At 48.4% G+C, this 27,380-nt stretch overlaps 11 protein-coding genes across 11 annotated transcripts; 4 read left to right on the forward strand and 7 right to left on the reverse strand.

The window, feature by feature from the left end:
* Positions 1-2,647: 2,647 nt before the first annotated feature.
* On the forward strand, positions 2,648-4,831 carry TERG_04360 (uncharacterized protein; the record flags this gene model as incomplete). The annotated part of the gene is made up of 4 exons (XM_003235255.1): positions 2,648-2,803; positions 2,878-2,935; positions 3,064-3,770; positions 3,839-4,831. The coding sequence occupies 4 exons, from the start codon at positions 2,648-2,650 to the stop codon at positions 4,829-4,831; spliced, it is 1,914 nt and encodes a 637-aa protein (XP_003235303.1).
* Positions 4,832-6,602: 1,771 nt separating this feature from the next.
* On the reverse strand, positions 6,603-10,095 carry TERG_04362 (uncharacterized protein; the record flags this gene model as incomplete). The annotated part of the gene is made up of 2 exons (XM_047748240.1): positions 8,036-10,095; positions 6,603-7,979 (listed from the first exon to the last, which is right to left on the reverse strand). The coding sequence occupies exons 1-2, from the start codon at positions 9,413-9,415 to the stop codon at positions 6,603-6,605; spliced, it is 2,757 nt and encodes a 918-aa protein (XP_047604217.1). The 5' UTR covers positions 9,416-10,095.
* Positions 10,096-10,863: 768 nt separating this feature from the next.
* Positions 10,864-12,069, forward strand: TERG_04363 (cysteine synthase; the record flags this gene model as incomplete). Its single annotated transcript, XM_003235258.1, has 2 exons — positions 10,864-10,999; positions 11,072-12,069. The coding sequence occupies 2 exons, from the start codon at positions 10,864-10,866 to the stop codon at positions 12,067-12,069; spliced, it is 1,134 nt and encodes a 377-aa protein (XP_003235306.1).
* A 253-nt stretch (positions 12,070-12,322) lies between these two features.
* TERG_04364 (uncharacterized protein) lies at positions 12,323-13,858 on the reverse strand (the record flags this gene model as incomplete). The annotated part of the gene is made up of 4 exons (XM_003235259.1): positions 12,323-12,913; positions 12,972-13,419; positions 13,595-13,668; positions 13,736-13,858. 4 exons carry the CDS (start codon positions 13,856-13,858, stop codon positions 12,323-12,325), a joined length of 1,236 nt encoding a protein of 411 aa, XP_003235307.1.
* Positions 13,859-15,444: 1,586 nt separating this feature from the next.
* On the reverse strand, positions 15,445-16,142 carry TERG_04366 (mitochondrial import inner membrane translocase subunit tim22; the record flags this gene model as incomplete). The annotated part of the gene is made up of 3 exons (XM_047748241.1): positions 15,445-15,777; positions 15,860-15,955; positions 16,032-16,142. The coding sequence occupies 3 exons, from the start codon at positions 16,140-16,142 to the stop codon at positions 15,445-15,447; spliced, it is 540 nt and encodes a 179-aa protein (XP_047604218.1).
* A 1,789-nt stretch (positions 16,143-17,931) lies between these two features.
* On the reverse strand, positions 17,932-18,368 carry TERG_04367 (uncharacterized protein; the record flags this gene model as incomplete). Its single annotated transcript, XM_003235262.1, has 2 exons — positions 17,932-18,170; positions 18,257-18,368. 2 exons carry the CDS (start codon positions 18,366-18,368, stop codon positions 17,932-17,934), a joined length of 351 nt encoding a protein of 116 aa, XP_003235310.1.
* A 422-nt stretch (positions 18,369-18,790) lies between these two features.
* Positions 18,791-21,063, reverse strand: TERG_04368 (uncharacterized protein). The gene is made up of 2 exons (XM_003235263.2): positions 19,209-21,063; positions 18,791-19,138 (listed from the first exon to the last, which is right to left on the reverse strand). The coding sequence occupies exons 1-2, from the start codon at positions 20,645-20,647 to the stop codon at positions 18,943-18,945; spliced, it is 1,635 nt and encodes a 544-aa protein (XP_003235311.1). The 5' UTR covers positions 20,648-21,063; the 3' UTR covers positions 18,791-18,942.
* Positions 21,064-21,162: 99 nt separating this feature from the next.
* TERG_04369 (uncharacterized protein) lies at positions 21,163-22,820 on the forward strand (the record flags this gene model as incomplete). The annotated part of the gene is made up of 2 exons (XM_003235264.1): positions 21,163-21,751; positions 21,817-22,820. 2 exons carry the CDS (start codon positions 21,163-21,165, stop codon positions 22,818-22,820), a joined length of 1,593 nt encoding a protein of 530 aa, XP_003235312.1.
* Positions 22,821-23,567: 747 nt separating this feature from the next.
* On the reverse strand, positions 23,568-24,257 carry TERG_04370 (uncharacterized protein; the record flags this gene model as incomplete). Its single annotated transcript, XM_003235265.2, has 1 exon — positions 23,568-24,257. The coding sequence occupies one exon, from the start codon at positions 24,255-24,257 to the stop codon at positions 23,568-23,570; it is 690 nt and encodes a 229-aa protein (XP_003235313.2).
* Positions 24,258-25,283: 1,026 nt separating this feature from the next.
* On the forward strand, positions 25,284-25,868 carry TERG_04371 (uncharacterized protein; the record flags this gene model as incomplete). Its single annotated transcript, XM_003235266.1, has 1 exon — positions 25,284-25,868. One exon carries the CDS (start codon positions 25,284-25,286, stop codon positions 25,866-25,868), a length of 585 nt encoding a protein of 194 aa, XP_003235314.1.
* A 623-nt stretch (positions 25,869-26,491) lies between these two features.
* TERG_04372 (uncharacterized protein) lies at positions 26,492-27,016 on the reverse strand (the record flags this gene model as incomplete). The annotated part of the gene is made up of 1 exon (XM_003235267.1): positions 26,492-27,016. One exon carries the CDS (start codon positions 27,014-27,016, stop codon positions 26,492-26,494), a length of 525 nt encoding a protein of 174 aa, XP_003235315.1.
* Positions 27,017-27,380: the final 364 nt, after the last annotated feature.

The following is a 27,380-nucleotide window of genomic DNA, read 5'->3' on the forward strand; positions in this document are numbered from 1 at the left end:
CAAAACTACGTACGTTCGGATATCTTCTCCGGTATGTTCCGTCTAAGGTATAAGATGAACGCCTTTGTAATTGTGTTTAATATGCGAGGGATAGAGACGTCATGGTAACTTGATATCCCCTTCTAGCGACCGAGCGAATATGTAAATCGAGGGCATGGAAAGGCCAAAGACGGTCCACATATTAACTAATTGAGAAACTTGTGCCTCTCCTCTAGCCTTGTTTCTCTCCGTAGAACTGTCCATATAGCGTTCTTCTAGCATGTCTGAGGTAGTAGGCAGCCGAAGTAAACCTGGACTACGTGCCTGCTGCAGGCCATGAAATGCATGAGCGGGAGTAAAGTAGCATTGGTATGCATTCATGACCTCGTAATTTGGCTATTATCCCGGTATTATAGAAGGGTATAAACCAAGCCCAAGTAAGGAACCTGACATAATCGCTTGACAAGGGCGGCTGCAACACGAGGGCGCGAAAAAAAAATGCATGTACTCGAATAGTCGTATTCGCGACGTGATATAGAAGCCGCCACACTTCTTTCGGCGGTATTACTTCCATGGGGTACCCGATCGCCCGAGCCCTCTGGTAACAGCATTTCTGTCTAATACCGACATCCTGTCATAGAATATATGATAAAGGAGGAATGGAGAGGACAGACAGTTAGTGGTACCATGAGTAAGTCCATACGTGCGAGATTTACTCTACCGTAATCTACCCTTAAACATCAGCTTCCAAGGTGCGGTTTTGAGCAGTGATATCATTCAAGAGGGCTGTGCTCTGTGGCGGCCTATTGATTAGCGCAAAGGGTGACAATGTAACTGGTTAATATATTGCATAGCCCAGGGTTGAGGAGGGGTGATCCCTTGGGCCAGAGGCTGTCCGCTGAAAAAAACAAAAGCACTAGTAGATAGTTAGTAGCACAGACGAAGATCCGGCTGTGTTAATTAGCTGAGAGCGACTTGGGTTCGCTGCCCGCTGTCATCTGGCACCAGTACCATGACTGCTTTAACCAGAAACCCGTGGCAGACAGCAAATTAAAGTTGATAGTCGCCGTTTGGAATCGTGACATTGGCGTAGGGTGCTGCAGCCTGGTGCAGCTGTATGTACGCTCTCTCGTGAGCGGGTAAGCTAGTCGTAGCCTGCATCAGCCAGGGATTGACATGAACGAGCAAAAAGAATTGTGTGTATAGTAGCACTCCCGGGTGGTGAAAATACCTCTCCTGGGCATGGACGAGAGCTGGAAAGGAAAAGAGTAAAAAAAAAAAAAAGTCTGTAATCCGAGCTCACTGCCCGGCGGGGAGAAAAACATCGGGAATATCGTCCTTGCCTGCGTATATTATCCGTATGTATGCATGGTCCCCGTGAATCGTCCCCTTGGCCCGGGAAGCTGCAGTGGTCGAGTAGCCTTTTGTTTGTCGCTTTATACCAGGAGCAGCTCGAGGGCACAGGACGGCCAACAAACAGGCTGTCCCGCTTGGCGACGGGCAAGAGAGAAGGGCGTACTATGAGATAACCATCGACCGGGGTGTAATCGGTGTCTCTCTTCATCGCACACACGCATCTCTTGTAGAGACAAGGACTTGGGCTTCCCATCTGTCTGTGTCTGTAGGCTGCCACCGGTGTCCGCGTGAAGCCCATTCGTAAGCTCTGGAGCCGGCTGATTTGTCACTGCAGCGAGCGTCCTCCTCGAGTCAGCCTGGTGTATGGGCATCTTATTGACTGGCGAGCCCGGCAGTTGGTTGGATGCTGCGTGGTTCGTCTGTTAGTTACTCCGTAGCTGGGGTCAAGATGGCCGCAAGCGAAGGGAAGCTCTCACCACCCGCCACGCCAACGCTCCCAGCCAGCGTGAAGGCCCTGCGTCTGTCTCGCAGCCTGTCGCTCGTAGACACCCTCGACCGTCCCTCGAACAGCCCCAGAGAAGAGCCAGCGAGACCTCGCCGGCGCTGCTGCTCGCGACCAAACGGCCGTCTCACGCTTCTTAACTAAGCCCAAGCAAGACTGGAGAAGAAGCAAAAAAAAAAAAAAAAGCCTCCACCCGAAAAGAGCGAAAAAAAAAAGCCGCCCACCTGTTTTCGTTTTCGTCCTTCGTCCTTCTTCTCCTGCAGCCAAACAACCAACATCTCTCTCTCTCACTCACCCTCTCTCTCTCTCTCTTCTCCCTCGCCTTATAAAGAAGAAGAAGAAGAAGACGAAGAAGAAGACGAAGAAACAGAAGAGGACGCAGATACTCTTCTTCGTCTCTCCCTTTTCTTCTTTTCTCCCTCTCTTCTCTCCGTCCTTCCGTCTCTCCGTCTCCCCGTCAAGTCCCCTTCGATTCTATCCTTAACCACGCTCTCTTTTTCCGTTGCCAGGATCTTCTCTGTTTTGGTTATATTATTCTTTTCTTGCTATTAACTGGGGGGTTTTCATCGTCGGGGGTTCCTTTTTTAATTCACTTGTTTTCTACTGCTGCTGTTGGCTTTATTTCCATTGCTTCTTTGGCCGCTTGGTTGCTGGAAACTCCCCCATCTACAACAAACGCACTCGGGATAGAAGAACGAACGGCCTGCTCCCTCCATCAGTGCTGAGCTCGCTGCAACTACTCGCCCTAATCAACCGTAATCGTCTCCCGTCGCCGTCGTTGCCGTCGATCAATCCGGACAAGCATCGAATATGGCGTCCATCCAGTCTCCCACCCCAAAACTTGACCGATACATCATCATCCACGTCGCTACAACCTGTGATGAACATGGCGTCTACGTTACAAAGGACTCTGCCGAAGTCATTGAGCTTGGATGGATACTCCTGGACACCAAGAACTGTGAAGAGGTAGGCCGCTGTGGCTTCACCCAGCCCGTCTCAAAGTGGCCAGCTTGCTGACCACGTATATCAATTACCTCCAGATCCATCGTGAGAGTGTGCTGGTGAAGCCAGTCAACACTCCCATTACGCCTCTTTGCAGTACGTCTTCTCCAATTCCGTTGATATCTCTTATTTTTGTTATTCTTTTTTTTTATATATATATTTTTTTTACTCGCCGGACCTGGCGTGGAGACTATTTTCCTTGCTAACCAGGCAAACGCTTACAGCGAGCTTGACTACTCTCACTTGGGAACACGTTCGGTCCGCAGGTACTTTCCGCGATGCCATCAATCGTTTCGACACTTTTGCCCAGGAGAATCTCCTGTCGAAAAATCTCGAGTTCGCCTTTGTGACGCTGGATTCATGGGACATGCGTGTGCAGCTGCCCAGGGAGGCCCGTGATAAAGCTGTCGTGCTACCCCCGTATCTGCAGCATTCCCGCACCTTCGACCTTCGCACCGAGTATCAACGATGGCAGCAGCACCATCCGGAGTCTCTCCCGTTCGGTCCCAGCGACCTGGCCAACATCTGTGCCGCTCTCGAGGTTGAGCCCGTCCAATCCTCCGCCCCCATTAAGCACAACCTGCCCTTCCACCTGCAGGCTCTTGCCCCTGCGTCCCCTCGCCGTGCAATGGAGGAAGTAATTACACTTGCCAGAGTGCTCCGTGGCCTGATCCGCAAGTCTCAGCCTCCCCACGAACACCCGGAAATTATGACCCGCCCTATGGACGCCAGAGCGGACGTTCGTGCGTTCTTGGCAGAGCGTAGTAAGGTTTTGCATATGAGTGGCTTGCCTCATGATACCACACAGTCTGAACTCGAGAGCTGGTACACTCAGTTCGGTGGACGGCCTATTGCCTTCTGGACCTTGAGGACCCCAGACCAGCACAAGCCCACTGGCACCGGCTTTGCAGTCTTCTCTTCCCATGAAGAGGTAAGTTTCGTGGTCATTACCTTATTCCAATGATAGTAATCCAACCAGTGGCTCATGTACACATATAGGCTGCTGAAAGTCTTTGCATGAATGGCCGTGCATTGAACGACAAAGCAATTGAAGTCTCTCCTTCCTCGAGCCGTGTCCTCGACCGTGCTGCGGAGATTCTGGCTCCGTTCCCACCTAGCAAGAATCGTCCTCGTCCTGGCGATTGGACGTGTCCATCCTGCGGTTTCTCCAACTTCCAGCGTCGTACTGCATGCTTCCGCTGTTCGTACCCAGCTGTTGGCTCTGGCCCAGACCCAATGCCATATGCCTACCCTTATGGACCACCCAACATGATGCCACCACCACACCACATGGGTCATCATGGTGGTCACAGCGGCCATGGAGGCCATGGAGGTCACGGAGGTCATGGTGGTCATGGTATCGGCCACCACTCAAGAGGAATAGGAGGAAATGGTGGTGTTGTGCCATTCCGTGCTGGAGACTGGAAATGCGGGTCTGATGGCTGTGGCTACCACAACTTTGCGAAGAACATCAACTGTCTTCGCTGCGGTGGACCACGTTCAGGTGCTGCAGTTGTTGCGGACTCTGCATTCCCAGCTCCCATGGATCCACAGTCTGGTTTCGGCATGGGAGGTCCTCCATCTATGGCAAACACTCCTGGAGCCGGCCCTTTTGCTTCTAGTGGTGGTAATTTCGGCGGCTTTGGCCAACAATTTGGTGGTCCACCCAGCACCTACTCCCTTCCATCCGGTATTGCCAATGCTCCAGGACCCTATCCACCACCCATGGGCCAAATGAACCATGGCGGTTATGGCTCTACTAGCGCCTCTCAGTCCGTTGCCTCCTTCGGCAATCCTGCAACCCAGGCTGCATTCACGGCTGCCGACCATACCCCTCAGCCCGTTGGTACCTCCAATGGCGGCGGATTCTATAGTGGTGACGGGGCATCTGATCCCTTTGCCTTCCTTTCTACTGGTCTTGGAGGTCTGACCGTCGGAGACGAGCCCCATGGACGCAGAAACGGCGCATCTGCCAACAAGTCTCCTGCATAAATCCGGAACGAATCCGCCTTCGCTGGACTGTTTGTGGGTAGCCTGACTACACCACTCCATTCCTATACGACACCAAATTTTTTTCTATACAGGCCTAAGACCCCAAGATTGTCCCATTAGAACTCCTTCTCAGTCTAGCTCTGAAGGAGTTGGCCCTTATTTCTTCGTTTCTTTCTTTCCCGTTACTTATATGTGCAGTCTCTCCCAAACCCATGCATTGTTTTGTTTCAGTCCCATTATAGTGACGGCCTCGGTCTCCTACCATTTTATCTTCATCCCAGCCGAAGATTCTTTCACCACTCGCAACATCTTCCGGTCAATTACAAGAAGTTAACCGCTTCAACCTGGGCCAGGAAACCACCGGGCTAGGAAACCACCATACTACCAAACTTCCGACTGGCCTCATTCTTCCAGTCGCCTTTTTCCGGAATAATATCAAAAGCAGTTCAATAGACTGGTCCCAAATTACACTCGATGCGCGAACATGGATCTGATTCTTCCTGGGTTTTATTCTTTCTTTTTTTGGTCTCTTGGAGCGGGGTTGTGGGATGTTGGACGGATGCTTCTGCTTTTCTTATGGCATTTTGAGCGAAAGAGAATATACCAAAGCACACTCTTCTTTTGGACACAACTACAGTCAAAATCACCGAAAATGATCACAAAAAAAATAATTACACCAGCGAAGCAAATCGAAAGCAAAAGAGCGGCATCCAAAACATCAGAAGGAAATTGGAAACGGGTTACAGAAAGACGGGTATTTTGTTCCTCTCCTTGACACAAAAATCTTTTCCAGTGGGAGGACATTGGTTATCTTGTTAATTCTTTTATTTTCTATCTTACTTATTTCTCCTTCATGCTTTTTTTTTTTACCTTGAAAAGAATTTGACTGAGTCTTGGGAAACGGGGGGAAGGTCGGAATACAGCGGACGGGAAGAGAAAACGAGCAAAGCGGGAGAGTCGGGAGTATTTTACCTTATACATGGCATGCGGCGTGTCTGTTCTGTTCCCTTCATGCCAGGAAAATGTTTTCTTCTCTTCTTATTCCTCCTTTTCTACATTTGATTGCTACTTTTTTGTTTGCCCTGCTGGCCCACCTACCTACCATATCACTGCCCCCTTGCTATTCCATCGTTACTCCTATCTTTCCTTTTTTCTTGGCCTGTACCCTTTTCTCTCGCCCATCACCATATATTTTTGTTCAGTCCCCTTTAATACGTTACTGTTACTGTGTTGATTCCATCTCTCAAGCTTTGGAGGGTTGCCCCATGAACGGACAATGCAAGGGTAGTTTTGGTTGCAGGATGGAGTGTTTTCCTTTGGCCATCAGTTGGAAATGGGTTGGCTCTTTTTTGGGATGGCATGTGGGTTTTCTTTTATCATTGGAGTGCGGCTTGAAGGAATTTCCTTTTCGTCTGTTTTATTTTCTTTTCTCCTTTGCCTCTTTTCCTTTTAATTGAATTTCGATATCCGGCCTTCTACTATCTATCTCTTCTCTCAAATTGCCTTCTGTTTTACTAGTTAAGCTTGCTTTTGTAACTTCTCCGTTGTAGTTAAGTCTACATTGTCCGGAAAGTTTCATACATACTTCCTTACAACGCCTCCATGCTACGAATGTTCGTGTTACATATATTGTCAGGGCTAGGATATATTCTCCATTTTGAAATGTCAGTATATAATGTTAGATCATAAGTGATATCATTCAACATAAAAAGGAAACTGTGTTAGTGGGTCAATGTAAACAGAAATCGAGATATTTAAAATTGAATATCCATTACTCTGTATTATCACCCTCAGCTGTACTGGCCACACTTTCTGACCTGCGAGCTGATGATCGTCTCTTTTCCGTCTCCGTCTCCTCGCCTTCATCTTCCTCCTCAATGCGGCTGATATTGCTTGTTGCTACTGAACTGGCCCTGCTCGCCTGTGACATTACAGTCACTTCATTTTCATCTTCTTCCTCAATTGGCTCATCCTTGACACGGACCCTTTCTCGTCTTCCAGGCCGTGCAGACATGGTGCTGGAATCCATATCCGAAGGCTTAATAATACCAGCAAGCAACTTGAGGATAGAGTTCTTTGCTTTCACAAGTGCATTTCGGCTTGACGCATCACTAGCGACGCCCGCTGAAATGGCTTGATCTAGCAGGTCTTTAACCTGGAGAGGCAGCTCGTCGTCATCTTCTTGGAGCTGGGAAGTCATATTGTCAGTCCTGATACTGGACCTCAAACTTTCTCTTTCATCTGGAGCTCCCTCTGGAACACGAGAACTGGCTCTTGATGAGGGCATTGGAGCGGGGGTGGGCAAGTGTAGCTTGCTTAGCATCGAAAGCAAGTATTTCCTTTCCTCTCGTGGTGCAGTAGCGAATCCCCCTACACCCAGAACTCGTTGTAGAATATCCTTGGCGAGAGCTAAGTGAAGGCTCTCGCTCGGCCGGAGTGTCGAGTTATTCGAAAGGCTCGCTGGGGCCAATGGATCTCCTCCACCACCTAGGCCGATAATGCGACGATCGTCGGTCCACTCGGTCAACATTCCAACGACACCTGACATGAGTACCTTCGTCTCTTTTTCACCGACACTTCCATCTATTTCACCATCACTATCCTCCTCTGCTTCAAGTGCATAAAAATCATCCACAGCTGCAAGAACGGTGCGGATGGCCGGAACCGCAATCCTTCGCATATGCTGGGCATTGGCGATATGTGAATGGCAGTAGACAGGGAAGAAATAGGTCAAGGCTTGCCTGAGAGTGAGGTTGTCTCGCGTCCTTGGGTTGAAGAATGCAAGAACAAGAGCTTGTAGGAGGGTTGCAACGGAATTATCATTGAATTCCTTGATAGAGGGAGGAATTGATGGGTTAGAAGGGGAGAGAGCATTCGTGAGGAGCATCTTGCTCAACGCAATAACAGCTGCACTTTGAGCATGAGGTAGGTTTGATGTCTTCAAGGCTTTTGCGAAGGCCTTCAATAATGGTTTTTGAAATGGCGGCGGAGTTACGGTGTTAGGGTCATTTGCAGAAGCAACAGGCGCAAGTAACGAATTATGAGTTGTGATTATGTCGGAGAGAATTCTGAGTGCCATTTCTTGGAGCGATTCATGACCCTTGGTATAGCAGTGTATAAACAACCCCAGGTTTTCCTCTGCTAGGGACTACTCAAGTGTTAGATCAGGATATAAGCAAGCAGTGTGGGGTATAATTTACGTACCTTGTCTAACAAACAGCATAACCCTAAACATTCAAGTCCTCTTTCACGAATAGGGGCTTCATGACTTCGAACGGCAGGCACAACTAGGTTATTCAACATTGTTACGAGGTGCACGTTGTCTTGAAGATTTCCCTCCACATTTTGAAGCATGCACTGCGCAATGTAGAGGCACTTCATGTTAACCACAATCTCTTTGAGAACTTTAGCCTTGGCCTCTTCCTTGTTAAAAGGCACCTCGCTATCTTCATCTTCATCATCGCCTCGTCCCGCACCGCTTTTGCGTTTATCCTTTTGGACTGGCTGGTTACTGTCTTCGCTAATTTCTGATTTAGCCGACACAAAACTGTCTTCCGAAACAATCGTGTCGTGGACTTCAGCAACAGCTTCAAGGACTACACTGCAGAATTCGCCTTCCCCAGCAGCATTGGGACTGCAAACGCAGCGTAGGACCTCAACTGTAAGTTTTGTAATCTCTTCAGGGAGGTTTGGAACAGCTAACGTTTCTCGAAGGAGAGAAAACATTTTCCTTCGCCCAACCTCGTCACTGTAATCAAGTGTGAGGCAAATATAGAGCAACTGTTCAACTATGAATTCGTATTCCATGGTCTGCTCCTCTCCTCCCTCTGCATCCTCGGGATTGTTTAATCGCGTAAGAAGCACATTCGTGTACTTGTGCAGATAAAATGCCATAGCAGTGACTTCGGGGATTTTTTCATCGGCTAGGTCTTCGAGTTTCCCGTTGCCCTCCTGTCTGCAGAAAGAATTGAAACTTCGGGCCATAAATGCGGATTCAGCCGTCAAGGTCTCCCAGAATTGATGATCAAAGGTAACTGAATCACGGTAATCAGGTCTTCCTTCCCAAAAATTCTTCATGGCCTCATGAGCAATTCCATTGTCTACCCCTGAGTTCACCACATCAATTCGCTCCAAAAGCTCAGTGAGAGCGGCAATTGTGGGGGATGAAGACCTCTCTCCGTCTTCCTCTTCTTCTGTTTTATACGAACTTGCGCAGTCTTCAATCCAACGGTCATAGAATAGCCGTCCAGCCGCCTTTCTGACACTGTCATCACGATCACGCATACCCCAGCGCAGTAGCTTCTCTCGCATAGAGAGGGACAGGTGGCGGAAATCGCCAAGTGTGGGTAGTAACCTGGTATACAGAGCTCGTCTAGTTGGGCCGTCAACATCTCGAGCTCTTTCAAGGAGGAAGGGCAAGGTTGATGGAGTGAGAGGAAGGTTTAGCAGAAGTGTACGCCGTACTTCCGCGCTGGTATCATTTTGAAGTACATCAAGAAGCTTTTCCAACAGAGCTGAGGGGTTGTCTCCATTGTTTCCTTCCTCATCCTCCTCATCATTCCCTGCCAGTCTGCCAAGTCCCATAACTGCTTGTACACGAACAGTAGGCTCTTTATCTCTGATCCTTTTGACAAGTCCCTGGCGTATCAAGTTATAAAGTTCGTCATCAATGGAATCTAATGAATTCACAATGTGCGAGATGATCTGGGTCGTCCTGTATCTAACTGTCTTATCCTTTGCGGCAAGTAGTGGGATGAGTGTGGACACGATTGTGAATGTAAGCCGCGAAGAAGGGGTTTCCGGTAAGCCGCGCGTCTCATCGGGATCATCGTCAGAATAAATCTCAAGGTCTAAGCAATTAAGTCAATTCCATAGTTTGATTTTTTCAACTCAGTCAACAAATTGATATGCTTACCTTTATCAGTGGCAGCTTTCAAGAATGTTCCAAGAAACTTGATAACCCTATCGGCCGCTCCTTCGGCTTTCTTTACTGGGACTACTCGAATTAAACATCGGCAAATCTCGATGTTTAGCTCCTTTTCTGGAAGTCCGCCGCCGGCTAAGTCAGGAATTTCGCTGAGACGGGAGCCTTTTTTCCCATCCACTTTAGATACCCGGAGTCCACAGCAAACTTCCTGAATTTTCCTCAACTTAATGGCAAGTTTCCTATGGCCTGTGATTGCGCGCTGCGCATCCGCAAATATTTCGACAACATTTGACCGAAGAGACGCAGAGGTTGTGGGTAAGGCAGGCTCCTCTGGAATATAAACAGCAGGTGCACTTGTTGGCGGTACGGAGGACTTGCGTGCGGACGCAGCTGACGAGGCGCGAGTAGAAGAGGAGCGTCCCGGCATCGTAAGTTACGTCTATTGCGCGGAGGTATGTAATCGAGTGTCGGATAACGAGGTGCGCCAGTCGTATGGTCTATTTCGAGATTGTGGACGACGGCGAGGGGCAGACGTGGAATGCGTGAGGGAAGGTGTCGAGGCAAGTCACGCCTTTGGCGGTAGTTATAGTAAAGTTGAATCCAAGTGGGCTCCGGTGGATGTCGGCATCAATATCGATCTTTCGGTAAAAACATGTTGCTACCTGCTCGCTTCCTGTCTTTTTGGTTGTCAGATTTTCCTCTTCGGGATGAAGTAAACAAACACGCGATAAGATAAGCGCGGTGACGCTAGTCTCCTTTTGGAATGTACAACCGACTGCCGCGGTGTCGTCCAATATGGAAACACAGACCTCCCTCGCAAGTTTGAATTGAAGATGGACTTTGAACCTCAGATTAATCGCCCCGATTTCATTTACATTAATATATATATTCTATCTCTGGAAATATTGGTATTTCGTTGTCTATGTGCTCCATGAACTAATCACGCCATAGCTGTATCGTTACTTCTGACTAATCGGAACTCAACTACGGTTCTCCTCCGCCTTTTAACTCCCGAAGATGAGAGTGACCGCTCGGCTTTTCTCTCTCTCTCAATTGACAACCTCTTCTGCCGTTTAATATCATATCTATATATCACATAGTCATCATGTTTAGAAAGGGGGTCCGGACATTTACCTCTACAGCCCTGAGGGCTGCCGAGACCGCCGCTCAGATGGAAGCGAGGAACACCTATGGAGTCGGGGTTTCCAAGGCGCAGGGTGTGGTGAAGGGTCTGACCGGAGGTAAGTGAATCGAACTGTGTGCCTTTTTAAATATCTCTTTTTACACCCAGAATTAATGGATATGGGTCTCAGCGATCGGGAATACCCCATTAATTCGCCTCAATCGCCTCTCCGAACAAACCGGCTGTAATGTCCTGGGAAAAGCCGAGTTCCAAAACCCCGGCGGAAGCGTCAAGGACAGGGCTGCATTATTCGTGGTCAAGGACGCCGAAGAGCGAGGAATACTTAAACCAGGCGGCACTGTTGTTGAAGGAACGGCAGGAAATACCGGAATCGGCCTGGCCCATGTCTGTCGATCAAGGGGGTACAAGCTAGTTATCTACATGCCAAACACCCAGTCCCAAGGCAAAATCGACCTATTAAGACTTCTGGGTGCAGAAGTCTACCCCGTACCTGCTGTCGCATTCGACAACCCAGAGAACTACAACCACCAGGCCCGAAGACACGCCGAATCCCTTGAAAACGCCGTCTGGACTAACCAGTTCGATAATATAGCTAACCGCAGAGCCCATATCGAAACCACCGGTCCTGAAATCTGGGCGCAGACGGAGGGGAAAGTTGATGCTTTTACTTGTGCTACTGGTACCGGTGGTACTCTGGCGGGAGTTACCAGGTACCTGAAGACTGTTAGTGACGGCAAGGTGAAATCCTTCCTCGCCGATCCTCCAGGAAGTGTGCTATACAGCTACATCACAAGCGGAGGCACTCTCATAGAGCGTACTGGTAGCAGTATCACGGAAGGCATTGGCCAGGGCCGTGTAACAGATAACTTGCAACCTGATATCGATCTGGTTGACGGAGCACTCAACATCAGTGACGAGAAGAGTATTGAGATGGTATACCGCTGTCTTGATGAAGAAGGCCTATACTTGGGTGCCAGCTCTGCGCTCAATGTTGTTGCTGCAAAGGAGGTCGCGGAGAAGCTCGGAAAGGGACATACTATCGTGACTATGCTGTGTGATGGTGCCTATCGATATGCAGACCGATTGTTCTCTGATAAGTGGTTGAGGAGCAAGAATCTTAGAGGCGCTATACCCCGACATTTGGAAAAATATATAGTGCTGCCGTGATTTGATAGATTACACAAACATGATAATATGTGTACTTGATAGTGGTGTTAAGTAATATAGATCATCATTATGTACTATTGAATGAAAGGAGATAATGGGCAGTCCCATGGTCCCGGGTATGAGCTTGACATCAACATTAAACGGAGCTAAGTCATAAAAACCACCAACGCTACCTTTTGGAGAAACCACTCGTTAGAAAAGAGAGTTCGCTTGCTCAACAAGCACGAAGAAAGAAATTTAAACGCCGACCACTTTAAACAATGTTGACATTCCAGGATGCACCGTAGCCGTTGTATGTTACGCCGCGAATATTCCATTGCGAGAACTCTGGTTGTGTGTTTCCCGCTGCATCAGTGGCGCGACTGTATATTGTTTTGTCTTCCCCCTTTTCAGCCTTGACTCTGGCTTTCCATAAAGCCCAGGTCCATTTGGATTGCGGCTTGTCGTCTTGTAGTTCGGCATCAACCCAGCTCTCTCCGCCATCCGTCGAGACCTCAACCCGAACAACCGGTCCTTGGCTACCAGTGGGGACAGCGTATCCTTTAACCTCGATACAGCCGTCGGAGGATAATTTGACAGTTTCTCCATCATCTGGACAGGCGACAACTGAGTTCACGGGCATTTCTTGGATTGACGGGACGGTACTCCAGTATTTTTCTGAGATTTCCCAGGTAGTAGCCTCTGGAGGGAGGACTTTGTAATCATGCTGCTGGTAGAAATTTGGAGATTCATCCGCTTGTACCGTGATTCGATCGAGCCATTTCACCCATCTTGCACCGGCAACTCCTGGTACGACTACTCGGACGGGGAAGCCATACTCGGGTAGCAGCGTCTCATCGTTCATCTAGAGAACAGTCAATCAAGAGAGCCATCGGGGGTTGACGATGGGAGGCTATTCATACATCGAGGGCCAAAATAACTTCCTCGCTCATCTTCATGGCTCTCCACAACTCAATGCTCACGCCGTAATAGTCGTCATCCTCGCAGGGTGCTTGAAAGCAGGCAAAAGCGACATTCATTAAGCTGTTTTCCGGGTCCTTGTCCTTGAGTTGCGCCTTCATCAAAACGTCTCTGAGTCTAGGGCCCTTCCACTTGCAGTTCATGACAGCTCCATCGGTCCAGTCAACGCCGTGTACTTCTTTCAGCTTTGTTCGCATAGTATGGCGCCTGTTTCCTGCGCATTGCATTGCACAAACGACTTCATGTTGCTGAAAATCATTTCGGAGTTGCGATACAGAGAGAGTGAACGGCTTGTCGACTTCGCCATCAACAGTGATGAAATGTCTTGCGCCGTCGAGCTGTGGAATGACACTGTGGTTTCGATGGTAGGCACCTTTCGTCGTTAGGAAGCTGTTGTGGATTTAGCTCGCGGTTAGCTGCCTGATCTCCGGAGAATAAAGTCGCCAATCATATACCCCTGTTGCATGGGGGGAGGGAATACGAGCGACAAGCACTGAGCAGGGGTTTGCATGGTATATCCTGCGAAACGCCGCCAGCAGAAGTATATCAAAACAATAGTGCATACCTAGACACAAGTTCTTTGACCGGCGGCTCTCGATTTATGATCTCAGTCAGTCCTAGCGGTGAGGAATGTGAAGACTGGTTATTCGACAAGCAGTCAGCATGTAGCACAGGGACGACGGCCATCAAATGGTTGGTAGCGTACCTTATCCATGGCCAGATATGCCCTGATGCGTTTCACAATAAAGGCGAACGGTCCTCTGGAGAAGAGGTCCCTGATGAAGCTCAACAGGGACCTGAACGCTGTCCTCAAACCCGGTTGCAACATGATGGTCAGTCTCTTCACAAGTCACCGAGCTTGCTCGCACCTTTCTCACCACCGTTCACAAGCTCAGGGCGGACAAGGGCTATCCATATATATTTTTTCTTTAGATACCTTGTGTACTGCCGGATGATCGAACCGTGTAACTGTCTAGACCAGCCAAGGGATTTTCCCGGTCTATAAGAGCTAGATATGACTAAATTTTCGACGGCCCTGCTTTCTACCCTCCTGGACTTGCAGCTGCTGTTGGGTTTGACCCCCTAAGGCATGGGCGCATGGATGATCAGCGGAACGGTGGAAAAGGGACAAAATGAGGCTATCTTGGCTAGATGCTGTCCCGGGCTCAACTTCTGTTCGCCTCTTTTGGTCGAAAAATTGAGCTGTTTGCGGTCTCTGTTTGCCCCTGTAATACTCCGTGATATATATCGGCAGGCCAACACTCTAGACTCCGCACTGGAATCTCGCAAGGTGAAGCGGAAGCTGCAGAGGCCCCAGAAGTGAGCGCAACCGAGCTCCGTCGCAGAGTGGGAATCAGTCCTCACGAATTGCACAGCGTTTCCTTAGCACACGGAGATCCTGTGTTTGTCTGCTTGGAGACGGGCGATGCGCCACTGGCTCGGCGATGGCTATCTGAACTGGCTTAGTGTGACGTATGTTTGCGTCAACCGCATAATCAAGGGTCCAGAATACATCCCTGCCGGCCGATAGCGATGGAGATGGCTCCCTTTCTTTGTAGTCCTTTTTGCAGGAAAGTTGCCGAAAGATGAGTGCATGGCCTGTTTGTCGGCTTGCCCTGATTTGTCCGGCGTCGCTTGCAAGGTTGAGATGCTGAAGCTTGGGCGTGGAAGTTGTCCCGTAGACTAAATGTATATAGATACTCATTATGTCTGGCATTAGTATAAAGTAGTTGTACAGCTGTAACACCATCTTTTGGTTACATATATCTAGATCCTCTCTGCCTCTGCTGGTGTCAAGTCGACTGGCCCTTTGGTCTCGCTGCATACGTGTGAAGGTCTGCAAGACGAGAAGCTGTTGGGGGTGAGTGTCCGCCCCTAGCCAGTCTTTAATGAAATAGTTTATCAAAGTTCAGCCAGCCCGAGTTGACCGCGGATCGACCTGTCCATCGTTTTGTGTTTTTGTGAACCGGACGCCATGCGGAGCCTGGCTGAAGCTCGGCAAGAACATGGTCCTCAGGAGCTGGAAGCAGCTCGGAGCGTCGTCTCTCAAAGCAACTTGCAGACCAAACACAGCAGCAAACTCCCATATGCATGCCAAGGGCTATGACCAAACCCATCTATCCAAGGAACCTAGACCCCATCCGTGCAAAACAAACGCCAAGTACTCCGTGATACACCGGTAGTTGTATGTTGCAATAGTCCACCAAATAGCACCCGCACAAACCTCTATAAATCGTACAGTTTTTTTCAATCAACATCAAGTGGTAGAAAGGAGAAGGGAGTCTGTCAAAAATAGGGAGACTCGGCCGGGTCTTTTTAACCCCTTTTTTTCAGGCGGTTCTTTTGTCGTCTGAGACATCAGGGGCCTGAGAGGATCTTCCCCCGTATGAAGAAAAGGAAGGAGGTAAGGCCAGATTAATCGGAAGGCTGTCGCATGTACGCGTCGATGGCCGCACTGAACGCCGCGAATCCAGCGCATCCCAGGAGAGCCGCCTGAGGACCTGCTTTGGCGCCAAGTATTCCACCAGTGATGCATCCGGCGGCAATACCGTTAGCAAGGTCGTTTTTAGCCCGGAGCCCTTCAATGCAGCATTCTGTTCCACTGAACAGAGCACCGACAACCATAAAGTTCTTCGCGCTGCTATACGATCGAGATCCCATGTCTTTGAAACCCCGTCGAAGTTGCTCGCGCACCGGCAGGGAGGAAATTTGTTGTCCCTGGGGGGTGAGAGGTGTGTCGTATGACATCTATCAAGGCGAAAAGCCTCAAGGTAAGCCATTGAACCGAGGATGTCGGAAAGAGAAAAAAAAAAAAAGGATAGAAACATACACTGCTCATGAACAAGCCGAAGGCACCTCCCAGTGCAAATCCCATTCCTCCCGCCATTACCGTTTTGACTGGACACGACTCCATGGCGCTGGTCATCTGTCTCCCGAAGAAACAAGATATCAGCATCTCGTCTGAACTTGCGCTCAAGGTCGTCACCATCAGGGTAACTCACCATCTTAACCATAGCCTGCTCCTGTTCGTTTAGTCCCGTCGTTGATGGAGGCAACCCCGCACTGGTGAAGCCTGGGGTTATCCCCGAACCGCTTGCGCCTGGCAAACTCATCGTGTATAGCTGTATCTCGACTTTGGGGTTTGGGGCTGGTGGGTTTCTATTGCCGGGCTAAGCTGTACTGCTTGTTAGAGTTGACCTTCCAGCGGAGTCAAGAGCACCAGAAAGAAAAACTATTACAGCGAAGCAAATTAAAAAGTAGGATAATAGTCAGAAGTTGGATAGAAGCATTAAAGTATTAAAGAGCATCAACTGCTCTCAGCTTCAGAGCTGCAATATCAAATTCTCGTAAAAAAAAAAAAATATTTTTGAACGGAAAAACAACTCGGACGTCTGCTGACATAAGGCATTTCACTATACCTATAACTGGATCATGTGAACTGAAGTTGATGACTACTAGGGGTAGTTGCTCTCTTGGGTTAAGCGCCATTAAAATGTCAGCTTAATCACCAGAATACGCAATATTTCGTAACATATAAGGCAGCAGCCAATAGAAATTAGAGCTGAGATGTATATTTGTATATGTAATTTCAAGCCTTCTGCTTAGAAGCCGGAGAAAAATGAACGCTTCGGAGGATGCACGAATTGGAGGCACTACAAGATGGCCAAAATATCACCTTTTTTATGATGCAGATCCATCCTCTCCCCGGGATAAAGGCCTCTTGTTACATCTAACAAGTTACCCGTTTTGCAGCCCCTAAGCCAGCCCTTTTTGAAAAAGTGGTAAAGGCCTGGGATTAGGGGAGCCCCTGCCTGTTGGTAGGAAGAGGGCTGGATAGTTCTCTACATCTTAGCAGCACTCTGTCACCATTCGGCCTAACCAGGGTTACAGGCATAACCCTAACAAAAGGGCTTTACATGGCATAGCTTGATGGGAAGGATAGGTAGGTAGTATTTCGGCAATCGATTATTTGCAAGGTAACATCCGTTCAACCTAGAGCTGAAACCCCCCCGTTGAGCCCACACTAGTGATAGTTAGACAGGATGAATTTGTTCAATATCCCGTATCGTACTATGTGTACATCATGAACCCGTTCTTGCCACCTCCACTTCAACCCACTTCCCGTAAGTTCTGTTCCTCTGGCCTTGTTCTACCCGCTCTGGCAGGATTTCCAATTTGGCAATATTGCATCCAGCGACTCTATTTTAATACCCTAGGTAACCTTGGTATCCAGGCCTGGCATTCTCCCTTTATTGCACTCCATAGCACGCCTCCTTGGTCTATACCCCAAATTGTATTAGTTATGCTCCAGGCACAATAATATGAGGAATAACACCCAGTTACCCTCTTTCCTCGAGGTTAACCTTGTTGTGGAGAGATAATTTGAAACGTCTCCTTCCGCCTGGCTTTGGTTTCTTGTGATGTATTCGGGGTTCTCACGGTTATTGTCATCTCTGCGGAACAGTGTCCATTAACATACATACTCTCGTATGTTTTCCGCTGTTGCTGGAACCCTTTCGGGATTAACTAGGCTGTCTCTGTCGGACTGGGTTCTTGGTGTTATTACTTGCAGATGAGGTTGTTGTGTGCGGGTTTCTTCGGGGTTCGGCTCCTCTTTGCCGTATGTCCTGATGGGCATCTGGAACAGCTATTAGAAAGCCGGATACAGAATACCCTGGCTTGTGGAGTTCCCAATCCTACCTTCTCACCTAAATGCCAGCTACTTTGCTTCTTCTGTTGCCTCCGTATTAAACACGCTATCTGTGTTCAAACAGACATCCCAGTCTATCTCACAAAGATCCAGGGCAAACTCTTGTCGTCAAATCCATATAAGAGGCAGCGTCCAGTCCAGCATTCGGTTATCTGGGTATCTCTCGTTTACATATCCCATCCGGGATATCTTCATATCAACTGTTCGTTGATCAAGGATTGTAAATGTAAATAGGCGAAGTTCGGATGTCTATGCTTTATAACCCAGTCACGGACCTGATCCTCTGTCCAGCCAAGAAAGGGGGAGTCGAATTCGTGCATCGGCTTGCGGGAGCCGTGGGTGATCGAGTCTAGATCGGTCGTCTGGATACACGGTGCTGAACCAGACCCATCCTCACCAACTATGTCCATTACCCCTACGTACGCCTGATCTATAAACTCATCAAGTATCTAGAATAATAGAATATTGGTAAGAGAAAGGAACATAGTGGGTTATGCAAGGAGTGCAAGTGTTTACCTCTTCGGGGATGAGGATATAATTGAACACATTCGGAAACTTCGTCATCGAATGGGGGCCTCAGTCCCTCCTGCTCCTGTTCTCGGCTTATTCTCCTCGTTGTAACAGGCATTGTGCTAAAGTGAAATTGCAGGGTGTATAATACTCTTTGTAAAATAGGGCGGTGTTTCAAGCAAGTGGCATAATTATATAGTTTGTCAGCCGGCCTAACTAGCTGGACGGTTCAATTTCATTGGCCTAAGGGCCCATTATGCCATTATGGTTGGGTCCATTTTTATTGAAAATAGTAGAATCGTTAAGAATATTAATTTAAAAGACCTCCAAGTCAATAACAAGGCTCAGAGAAGCAAGGTAATAATCGATATACAAGAAAATAGAGAGAAGCAAAAGGACTCAAAACCCGGCCAATTGGTTTAAGAATGAAGAATTCAGAGTAGGTGAAAGGAACAGTTTGTCAATACGATCGAGATAAACGCCAACATATCAGGTCCATTAATTCGTGTAAAAATTTCCAGACATGACAGGCTTCTCCTGTTGATGCGCGACAAACAGAGAATGCGTCCCGATATTCGATCTTCTTATATATAATGATTCAATCATGGTCGTCATGTCGTGGAGTTTTTTCTTTGGTGGTAAGGGAGTTGTAAATGAAAAAGTGATATATATCATGATTGTGCGAGAGATATTTAGTCGTCTTTGGATCCTTTCTTTACACTGTCTGAATGGGACGGTGAGAGACTTCGTTCCCACTCGGCCATCAAGGTAGAGGCTGTGCGAGCCAGATTGGAAGGGGTCGATTTGGTTATGACAGGCCAGGGGATGCTGCCTGGATGCTCAGGGTTGCTGAAGGTCTCAACATCCAGATCTTTGTAGTCCACCACGCTAATTCACAAGTAAGCGTTAGCTGCGGGTGGATAGAAGGATGGGGGGAGGGCGCTGTATGTATGCTGACCTTGCACTGGTCCGTGGGCTGCTAGCATTTGTCGAGGGCGACTGGTCTCTTTTTGATGGGAATGTCGAGCTGCTCGAAGATGGGGTGTGTGTCTTTGGCTGGGGGCTATCCCAAATATCCCAGTTGTCGTCGATATCTAGCAAACTAGTTTGATTATTCGGATTATTTGGCTTATTGCGATTCCGATTGGTAGCCTTGTTTGACTGTGTCTTATTTGGAGCGGTGACGCCAAATTCCTCCCAGAAGTCGGTTTCTGAAGCCGTTGCACGTTTATTTTGCTTGGCGGCGGTAGTGGGCTTGATAGATGCAGATCTGCTAGTTCTCGAAGGAGCTGCTGCTGAATGTGGTTTGGAATTTACTGTCCCTGCACCTGATCTGTTGATAATATGGTCCTGGCGCTGATAAGCTTGCGATGTACGAGATTGGGTTGCATTGATACCCTCCTCTCCTACTGTAGCCTGGCGAATGTCTTCCAGAAACGTCCACAATCCGTCTTTGAAATCCGTAGCCATCTGCTTTCCTGTCCGCATGAGTGCCTCTGTAGTTGGGTCTTGCGGTATTGGCGGGAGAGACCTTCGCCATAATCCTTTATCCTGTACTTGTTTCTGTTTCGCGGGGGACAAGATGAGCGGCTTACTGCCGCTCGATTCTCTATCGACGGAAGGGAGAGTCGCAGATCGGGGATATCCCGAAGGTCGTGCGCTTCTTGAATCGGCTGACTGGGGGAAGAACGGAGAGCAGTTGTCGTCGTCTCTTGCGGAGAGAAGAGACAGAGTCCGTGTATGCCGGGAGCCTTCGAACACCGTTCTTGCTCTGGACAGCTGGCCTGGAGCTGGTGAATGCGATACTGACTGCCTCAAGCTGTGTCGTCTGTCCAATTCTCGGCTACGTCTCTTCAACCCGGGTGCATCACTGTCGACCGGCGACTGAGTAGCTCCCGTCCCTGTAACCGGACTTCCTTCCACCGGTGTCTGCTGCCTCAACGGCTTCATTGCTTCGGCCCGATAGACGGCCTGGTTGATCTTCCGGCCCTTTTCATTCTGCTCCCACCGTTTCTTCAGGGTGGCGAGCTCCAGTTCGGCCCTGTGCAGCTCCTCCTTGAGCTCCAACACCTTGCGTTCCTGGGCAGCGAGAGCTGTGAGGAACCCGTACCCTTCATCTGGCGGCTCAGTCAACGCAGAAACCGAGGGCGAAGCTCGATGGGAAGCCGGCATGGTAGGTGATGATTCTGAGAGTGTGTGTTTCGCTGGGGGCGAATCTTTCGCCGAACGAGGTCCCTGTTGTACCAGCTCAGGCGGGATATTGATGGGGAAATTGAGCGTGAGCCTCTTAGCATGTCGAGCAGCTCCGTTTGGCCCGGGAGGGAGCGATGCTCGCTGTCGCTGCCGCGGGCTGTCGAAGCATGGCTGCGAGGACTGTGAGAGTTCTGGCTCTTCCATGGTTCCACGGTGGGCACACAACTGGAGTAGCGTTTAGCGATCTTAGAGGTCGGCGCAGGAGTCGATGTTGAGATGCCAGCCAGCAGCGGAAGCCATCGCCCTTCCAACGCAGTCCTGTCTCGTCCCTTGGTTTTGTCGTTCACTTCCCGCAGCCGTCGTCTGTCCGGCCGTCCTGCTGGCGTCTGGATGTCCTGGTGTCTCTCCTTTGCCCTGCCTGGCGGAGTTGGCAGCAAAACCCTTGGATTGGAAGAAAAAAGAACTTCAGGGGGAGATTACGACGTGCATTTTAAAGGTGGCACGTGACTAAGTACCTCGCCGCCCGTTTTGCGCCTGGAGATACTTCGCTCCTTGTTTACTTCCCTAGAGGTCGTTATAGATGCGAGGAACTGTTTGTTTGCTCTACGAACCAGCGGCCGAATTTTGGCGGGAGCTCCCCGTTGGAAGGGCAAAAGGGCGCGCGGGAAGGGGAGAGAACGGTGCAGCCTCTTGCTCGTCGGTCTTCTGCCAGACAAACCATGGCATACTCAGGGCCGGACGAGCCCGCGGGTGGCTACCTCGACGACTCGACCAGCCAGATCGAACTGCTTCTCGGTAGCGAGGATGACGGCAGAGCGTTCGCTCGCATAAAGGAACACGGGAGACGGCGAGCCTGGACTGTCCAGCGCTGCTACCGCTGCCTAGAGAACCTTCTTCGCGACCTGCTACTCCACCAGCGACGGCGGTTTCGCTGCAGGGCCTCCTCGCCAGCTCACACACTCTGGCTGCTGCTCAAGATTCTCATCTTCTTGGTAGGCGGATTCGTCCTCGTCTCTGTGGTGCAGGCCATACTTCACCCTTCCTACCAGCGGCCCCCTGAACACTACGCACAGCTGCAGAGAAGGATCCTCGCTTCGTCAGGGCACGGCCGCGCAAATCAGAAGGACGAAAAGATATTTATCGCTGCAAATATCATCAGGGAAGACTTGATACGCGGGGCCTGGGGTGCGTCGCTGCTGGAACTCGTCGACTTGCTGGGGGAGGACAATGTGTTTGTCAGTGTATACGAAAATGACAGCGGGAAGGCAACTAGCGAGGCGCTTATAGAGCTCCAGGATAAACTTCCATGTTCGTGTTCCCTCCTTGGATTTCTCACGACTCGAACAAGAGAATTAACCTTAAAAACCACCAAGGTAACTCGTCGGTTGTTGCCGGAGACCATCTTCGCCTGTCTGAACTGCCCACGACCACGGCGCCTGGCGGCAAGCAACGTATCAAACGGATAGCGTACCTGGCAGAAGTTCGAAATCGAGCGCTTAGGCCTCTTGATGCGACCTACACCCCTACCTCAGCCGGGTCGGAGAAAGGCTTCCGTCATGCCACGGAGAAATTCGACCGCGTGCTGTTCCTGAACGATGTATACTTTTCAGCTACAGATGTTGTGCAGCTGTTATTCTCTACGAACGCCGAAAAGACTGGCCATGCGGACTACCGCGCCGCCTGTGCAATTGACTTTACCGCCAATGTAATGTTTTATGACACCTTTGTCGTAAGAGACAATGAGGGCTATGGCATGGGTCTTATGTTTTTTCCGTGGTTTCCGGTGGTAGGAAAGAGTGAAAGCCGACAGGATGTCCTTGCTGAGAAAGACGCAGTTCGAGTCCGAAGTTGCTGGGGTGGAATGGCTTCCTTCGACGCCCAGATCTTTCAGAAATTTTCTGGAAACCATTCAGAGCTCGCACTCACCTTTCGCCACGAACCAGAGCCATTTTGGGAGGCAGCTGAATGTTGCCTTATCTTCGCAGACATGGAGTCTACCTCCCTCGAATCAAACGGTGCCGGAGTCTACATCAATCCTTACATCCGGGTTGCATATACAGAGAACACCTGGGTATGGCTGGATTTCTTCCGCAGATATGAACGAATATTTGCCAACCTGCAATGGATTGTGAGTAAAATTGGCTACCCTGAATATAACCCTCGCCGACTACACAATCCTGGTCAAATGGTCAAGGAGAAAGTATGGGTTCAGGGCGACGACGAGAACCAACTCGGCTCGTTTCAAATGCTGGAACGAAAGGCAGCAGTGGGGGGTTTTTGCGGCCAAAGACGAATGTTTGTCATGAAAGATGACATCAACGACGCCAACAAGAAAGGAGAAAAGAACTGGGAGAAGATACCCGTGCCGACTTATTAGAGCGGAGTATTAAATTACCTGCATTCATAATTTATAAATACTAATCACCCAAGGCAGTAAGTCAAATTATTTGCTTAACCCTTAACATAGTTACGGCTCCCTAATAGTAAATAATGAAAAATATGTTTACTCTTGCTCCTCCGATACGTTAGTTGGTCCAATGTGTATGAACGGTGAGCTATCACTCTAGTGTCTTTCGATGGCTTTATACTAATAATTCATTAGTAAACAGGAAGTTATTCCCCTTCACTACCAATGTTAGATACTGAACCAGTTATCTAGAATTGGGGTATGTTTACCTTCGAATTGGAAGGGTCTTGGTTGACATATAAAAACTCTTGTTTCTTGAGAACTGCACGTTGCCCTGGGGCGCATGCTTCCCTTATCCTGCTTGACTTCCAGGACATACCGTCAACTAATCCCGTCAACAGCTTCGAGGCGCAATGCATATCTTCAAAAGCAGGATCGTGCTACCTGCCTATTTACTATACCTACCATGGAGTAAGTTGCCAGAATAGCTCCTGATTTCATTATATGATGAACCAACCTACTTATTATACATTTAGGAAATGTTCCACGGTGAATCACATCAAATTGTCAGAGATTATACAATGGATGGATACATTTCATATTAAAATCGTTGTTTAATGACATGGTTCAAAAGTGACTAGTAATATTGCATTTCCTCTTCACGACACTATGATTGCCCCCGTATACTATGGATGAGAACCCCCTTGCGATAATTATCTAGCAATCGTCCGGGTCAACATACTCCTCGGCAATCTTGAAGCGTTGGGCTCTGCTGCGTTTATACGGCTGCAAACTGACGACCATATTCCGGTTGGGAGCGGTCGTGCTTCTCTCCGCAGTCCAAGCAAGTTTTTCGCCAGTTTCGGACTCTAGGGCAACGACATAGGATCCTTCTCCGTCAACCTCAATTCGGAATAGGGATGGCGTCGAGGCAGCTTGTGCGATTGCTCGAGGCCGGTATTCGGGATAGCGAAAGTATATTTGTCCATCCCTGGCACGGATGCTATAATAGCTCCAGTCGTTGATCTCGGGGGCTACTTCATAACGGGTCCAATAGCGACAGGGACTGCCTGGACCGAACTCGATGCCCTTTGTGGTGCCGTTGAGTGTGACGTTCAGTCCACTCGATATGCTTGTGAAGACGGTATAATAGTAAGAGGCGTCAACGTTTGCCACGAAGGCGCAAACGGCAATAACGAAGGGTGCAATTCTCATATTGTAGATGAGATTTGTAGTAAGTGATTTCTCGAGAGAGCAAATGGAAATTGCCAGCACGAATGGTCTGAAATTTTGATAGAGCTGGAGTTGAGGAGATCCAGTGTGCCTTCTTATGAAAGGCTGCTGCAACATTAGGCCAACTATTCTACGCAGAGCATTCTTGCCAGGTTCGCGATTCAAAAGAATCATCATGCCGCGTTTACCCAGAGCAAAAGCTCGTATCTCCTGCTCTCAGCATTTAGGACGAGTGGATATCGGGTATCCAAGAAACGTCGTGTTTGCTATCACCAGCTGATATCGGTGTTGGCAATGTCCAAGGCAAACGGGGCTACCTCCATCCTAGGAGTAATCTATTTCGGTTCATACGGCCATCTAATGGCTAGTGATGGGTTATTTATGCATGTCAGATTAATGCCAGAACTTGCAACTTTGCAAAAATAATTGGTCCACAATACATGCTTTCATCCAAGGTGTGGACGTGCTCTCAACTTTGATGATCCGGGGAAGTTACCGAAGCCATGTAAGTAAGCCCGTATCAGCTAGGAACCAACCTAATTCTTCGGCCGAAGTGATTTGCAGCTCGGAACATACCTTGCAATAAACATACACTACTATAACATGGAGTTCTTAGCAAGCCGTTATTACATTTTTATATTTTTGTGACCCAATGTTGGTACATTGTTACGTGTTCGACTCTAACAGTCCAAATTATACTAGGAAACAATTCGGATAGCATGGGTAGCCTTGCTATTGAAGACATTGCAACAGTAATATCAAATACCCTAGCCATCACTGCAGTAAGATTTTAGCCTTGTTCGGATCTTGTGAAATGATTGAAGCCACGAATACCCATATGAAAGGCGTAGCTGATCTTTTACACAATGCGGCCTATATTTTATACCGGATACATGGAGTAACTAGCCGTTGTTATCCCGACGGATAATGCTCGTACTCGTGCTCAGGTTTGGTCAGCATCGTCACATAGTTATTTCTGGGCACAGGGCTCCACAAAATATAGGCACAATCACGCTTTTCAGTCTCGGAAGCATTGAAAAGGCTTGTATCGGCAAAGAGGATATAGAGGTCATTCCATCTCTTAACTTCTCTTCTTCCTGTTTTATATCACTGCCTTTCTTTCTTGGGAAGTATACGCTGTTGCTCTATCCATTTTACAAGTCCCCTTAAGTTACCCATCCTTCCTCTCTGCTCGCTATAATGCAACTTCTTTCTGTACTTTCATTGTGCCTTTTCGTATCTGGGGGAAGTGCCCAGCTTTATGTCGACTCGAAATCGTCCACTTCGAACACGACTTCCCTTCTTCGGAACGTTGAATATGTCCTACGTTATGAATACAGAATGGTTCCTTTGAATGCGGACTTCACCGTTCTCGATGACTTTAACCACGATATCCTCTCCATCGGTACCGATTCAAACGGGGAGATTATTGAGGTCAAACCCAACAACGGCCGTAGTCAATGGCACATGACGCGACTAGCGAGCTACACGCATGTTGTACGCGACAAATACAGCAACAAATATATACACTTTCCGACACTGAAGGATGGTGCTGTTGCCACTCTTAGCTCTGACGCCGCAACGTTATTTGAAGCCGTGATAGGTCCAAACGTTATCTACAATCTCAATGCAACCGATGCCCACCCTCGAGACGCTCCTTTGTTTTGGACGGTGGAACCACTCAATGCAACGGACCAACGTTCTGTTCTGAAGCTACGTAAGCCGGCATATGGGAGAGCTCGTCAGGATTTCCTCATGAAGAAGACCCCACAACATGGCTATTAAGTACAAAACAATTAGTACTAAGTACACGCAATTTTCGCTGGACGTGTGAGAACGTGGGTCATTATGTATGTATACCAACCGAGTTTGCATAGCATTGAGCTTGTCTTGGTTCCTTGATCAATCTTTCGATAGTTAACAGGCCTATTCTTAATGTTCATGTTCAACAAACTCCTTCCCCATCTTGTCACATATAATTTCGATGCAATGTATTATATTTCCTCTTCCAGGTCCCTCGCCAAGACTTGTTGCACTCTTTTGCCCCTTTGAGGCTGGAATAAAGTGATGACTAATAGAATTACCCACAAAAATAGAAAATGGCTCTTGCTCCTCCCGATATCCCGGAAGAGTTTAACCTTATTTTTACCACCTGCCATACAACAAAGTCGACATGGCTCCCTAGTGGTAAATGCAGGGAACAAAGAGCTTCATCTAATTCCATTGAATTCTTTCTATATGAGCAACGGTTCTTTTTGGATGAGCAGCCATGGCCAAGTATCAATATTATGATTTCTTTCTATAATCCATAATAAAACTTGGAGGTACAGTTTGAGTTATGGAGGGTAACGAGCAGCGGCAACCCCACCTCCAATCACCACTACTCTTAAGCCGTAGCGTTTGATTACTCATATTGTCGCTCGGATCTGATTGCTCTTCTTCTGAGGTTTAATGAAGGTGAAATCCTGTCGCTTGCCGTCTGTGTTTTCTCGGAGTTTGATCACGTAGCGGTCTGGTTGCTCAGTACTGTGACGTTCCACAGTGAAAAACAATCCTGGTCCTTCGTGGCGTACGTAGAATTTATATTGGGCATTGTCATATACTGTTGGATCAATGACAGTCGCCGCTGTTTTGCTCACAGTGGCAAGTGAGCCAAGTTTTGGATCAGGGACATAAATGTATCTGTTGCTGTTGCTCTCGCGGATTATGTAGTTGTAGTCGAAAATTTGCTCGAAATGCCATTGCGTAGTGGAGTTTGGTTGAACTTCAAGTAATCCATCCCCGGCAACACCAAGACCAAGAATATGACCATTGAATTCGTCATAAACCGTGAAGGAAGTATTCAAAGGTTGTTCGATGTAGTAGGTAACGGTACTTGCTGTGGCGGGCCGATAGGCAAGGAGAAAAAGTACGACGGTAGATATCAAAATCATTGTGAAATATAGAACTGAACTCGAATTCAAATTTGATAGATTGCCTCTAGAAACAGTGTTGTGTGCTCAATGGGAAAGGTATGGCGGGATTTATGGAGTCAGCAACGAGAGGAGGATGTCAGGTCAATAATTAATGAGGCTTCCATGGTATCTATTCATTCAAAAAATGTTACAAAGCGGATAAATCGGATCTTAGCTATGCCATCCCTTAGGTAACCGTTTCGACATCATCTGGTGTAGGATCACTCCTGTGGAGTAAGACAATAGATACATCAAAAATATATCATCTTATTGCAGATTGCGGCATAATCGAATATCAGTTTCTGTCACCTGGCTCGGGTAGAGGAGGGAGTATCACCACTAT

Source organism: Trichophyton rubrum (genome assembly GCF_000151425.1).
Source record: "Trichophyton rubrum CBS 118892 genomic scaffold supercont2.4, whole genome shotgun sequence".
Taxonomy (NCBI): Eukaryota; Fungi; Ascomycota; class Eurotiomycetes; order Onygenales; family Arthrodermataceae; genus Trichophyton; species Trichophyton rubrum.

Coding starts and splice junctions, on each gene's coding strand:
- TERG_04368 (XM_003235263.2), bottom strand. CDS start 20,647: ATGGAAGAGCCAGAACTCTCACAGTCCTCGCAGCCATGCTTCGACAGC. Junction 19,139..19,208: donor AGCCCACGGACCAGTGCAAG/GTCAGCATACAT, acceptor CTTGTGAATTAG/CGTGGTGGACTACAAAGATC.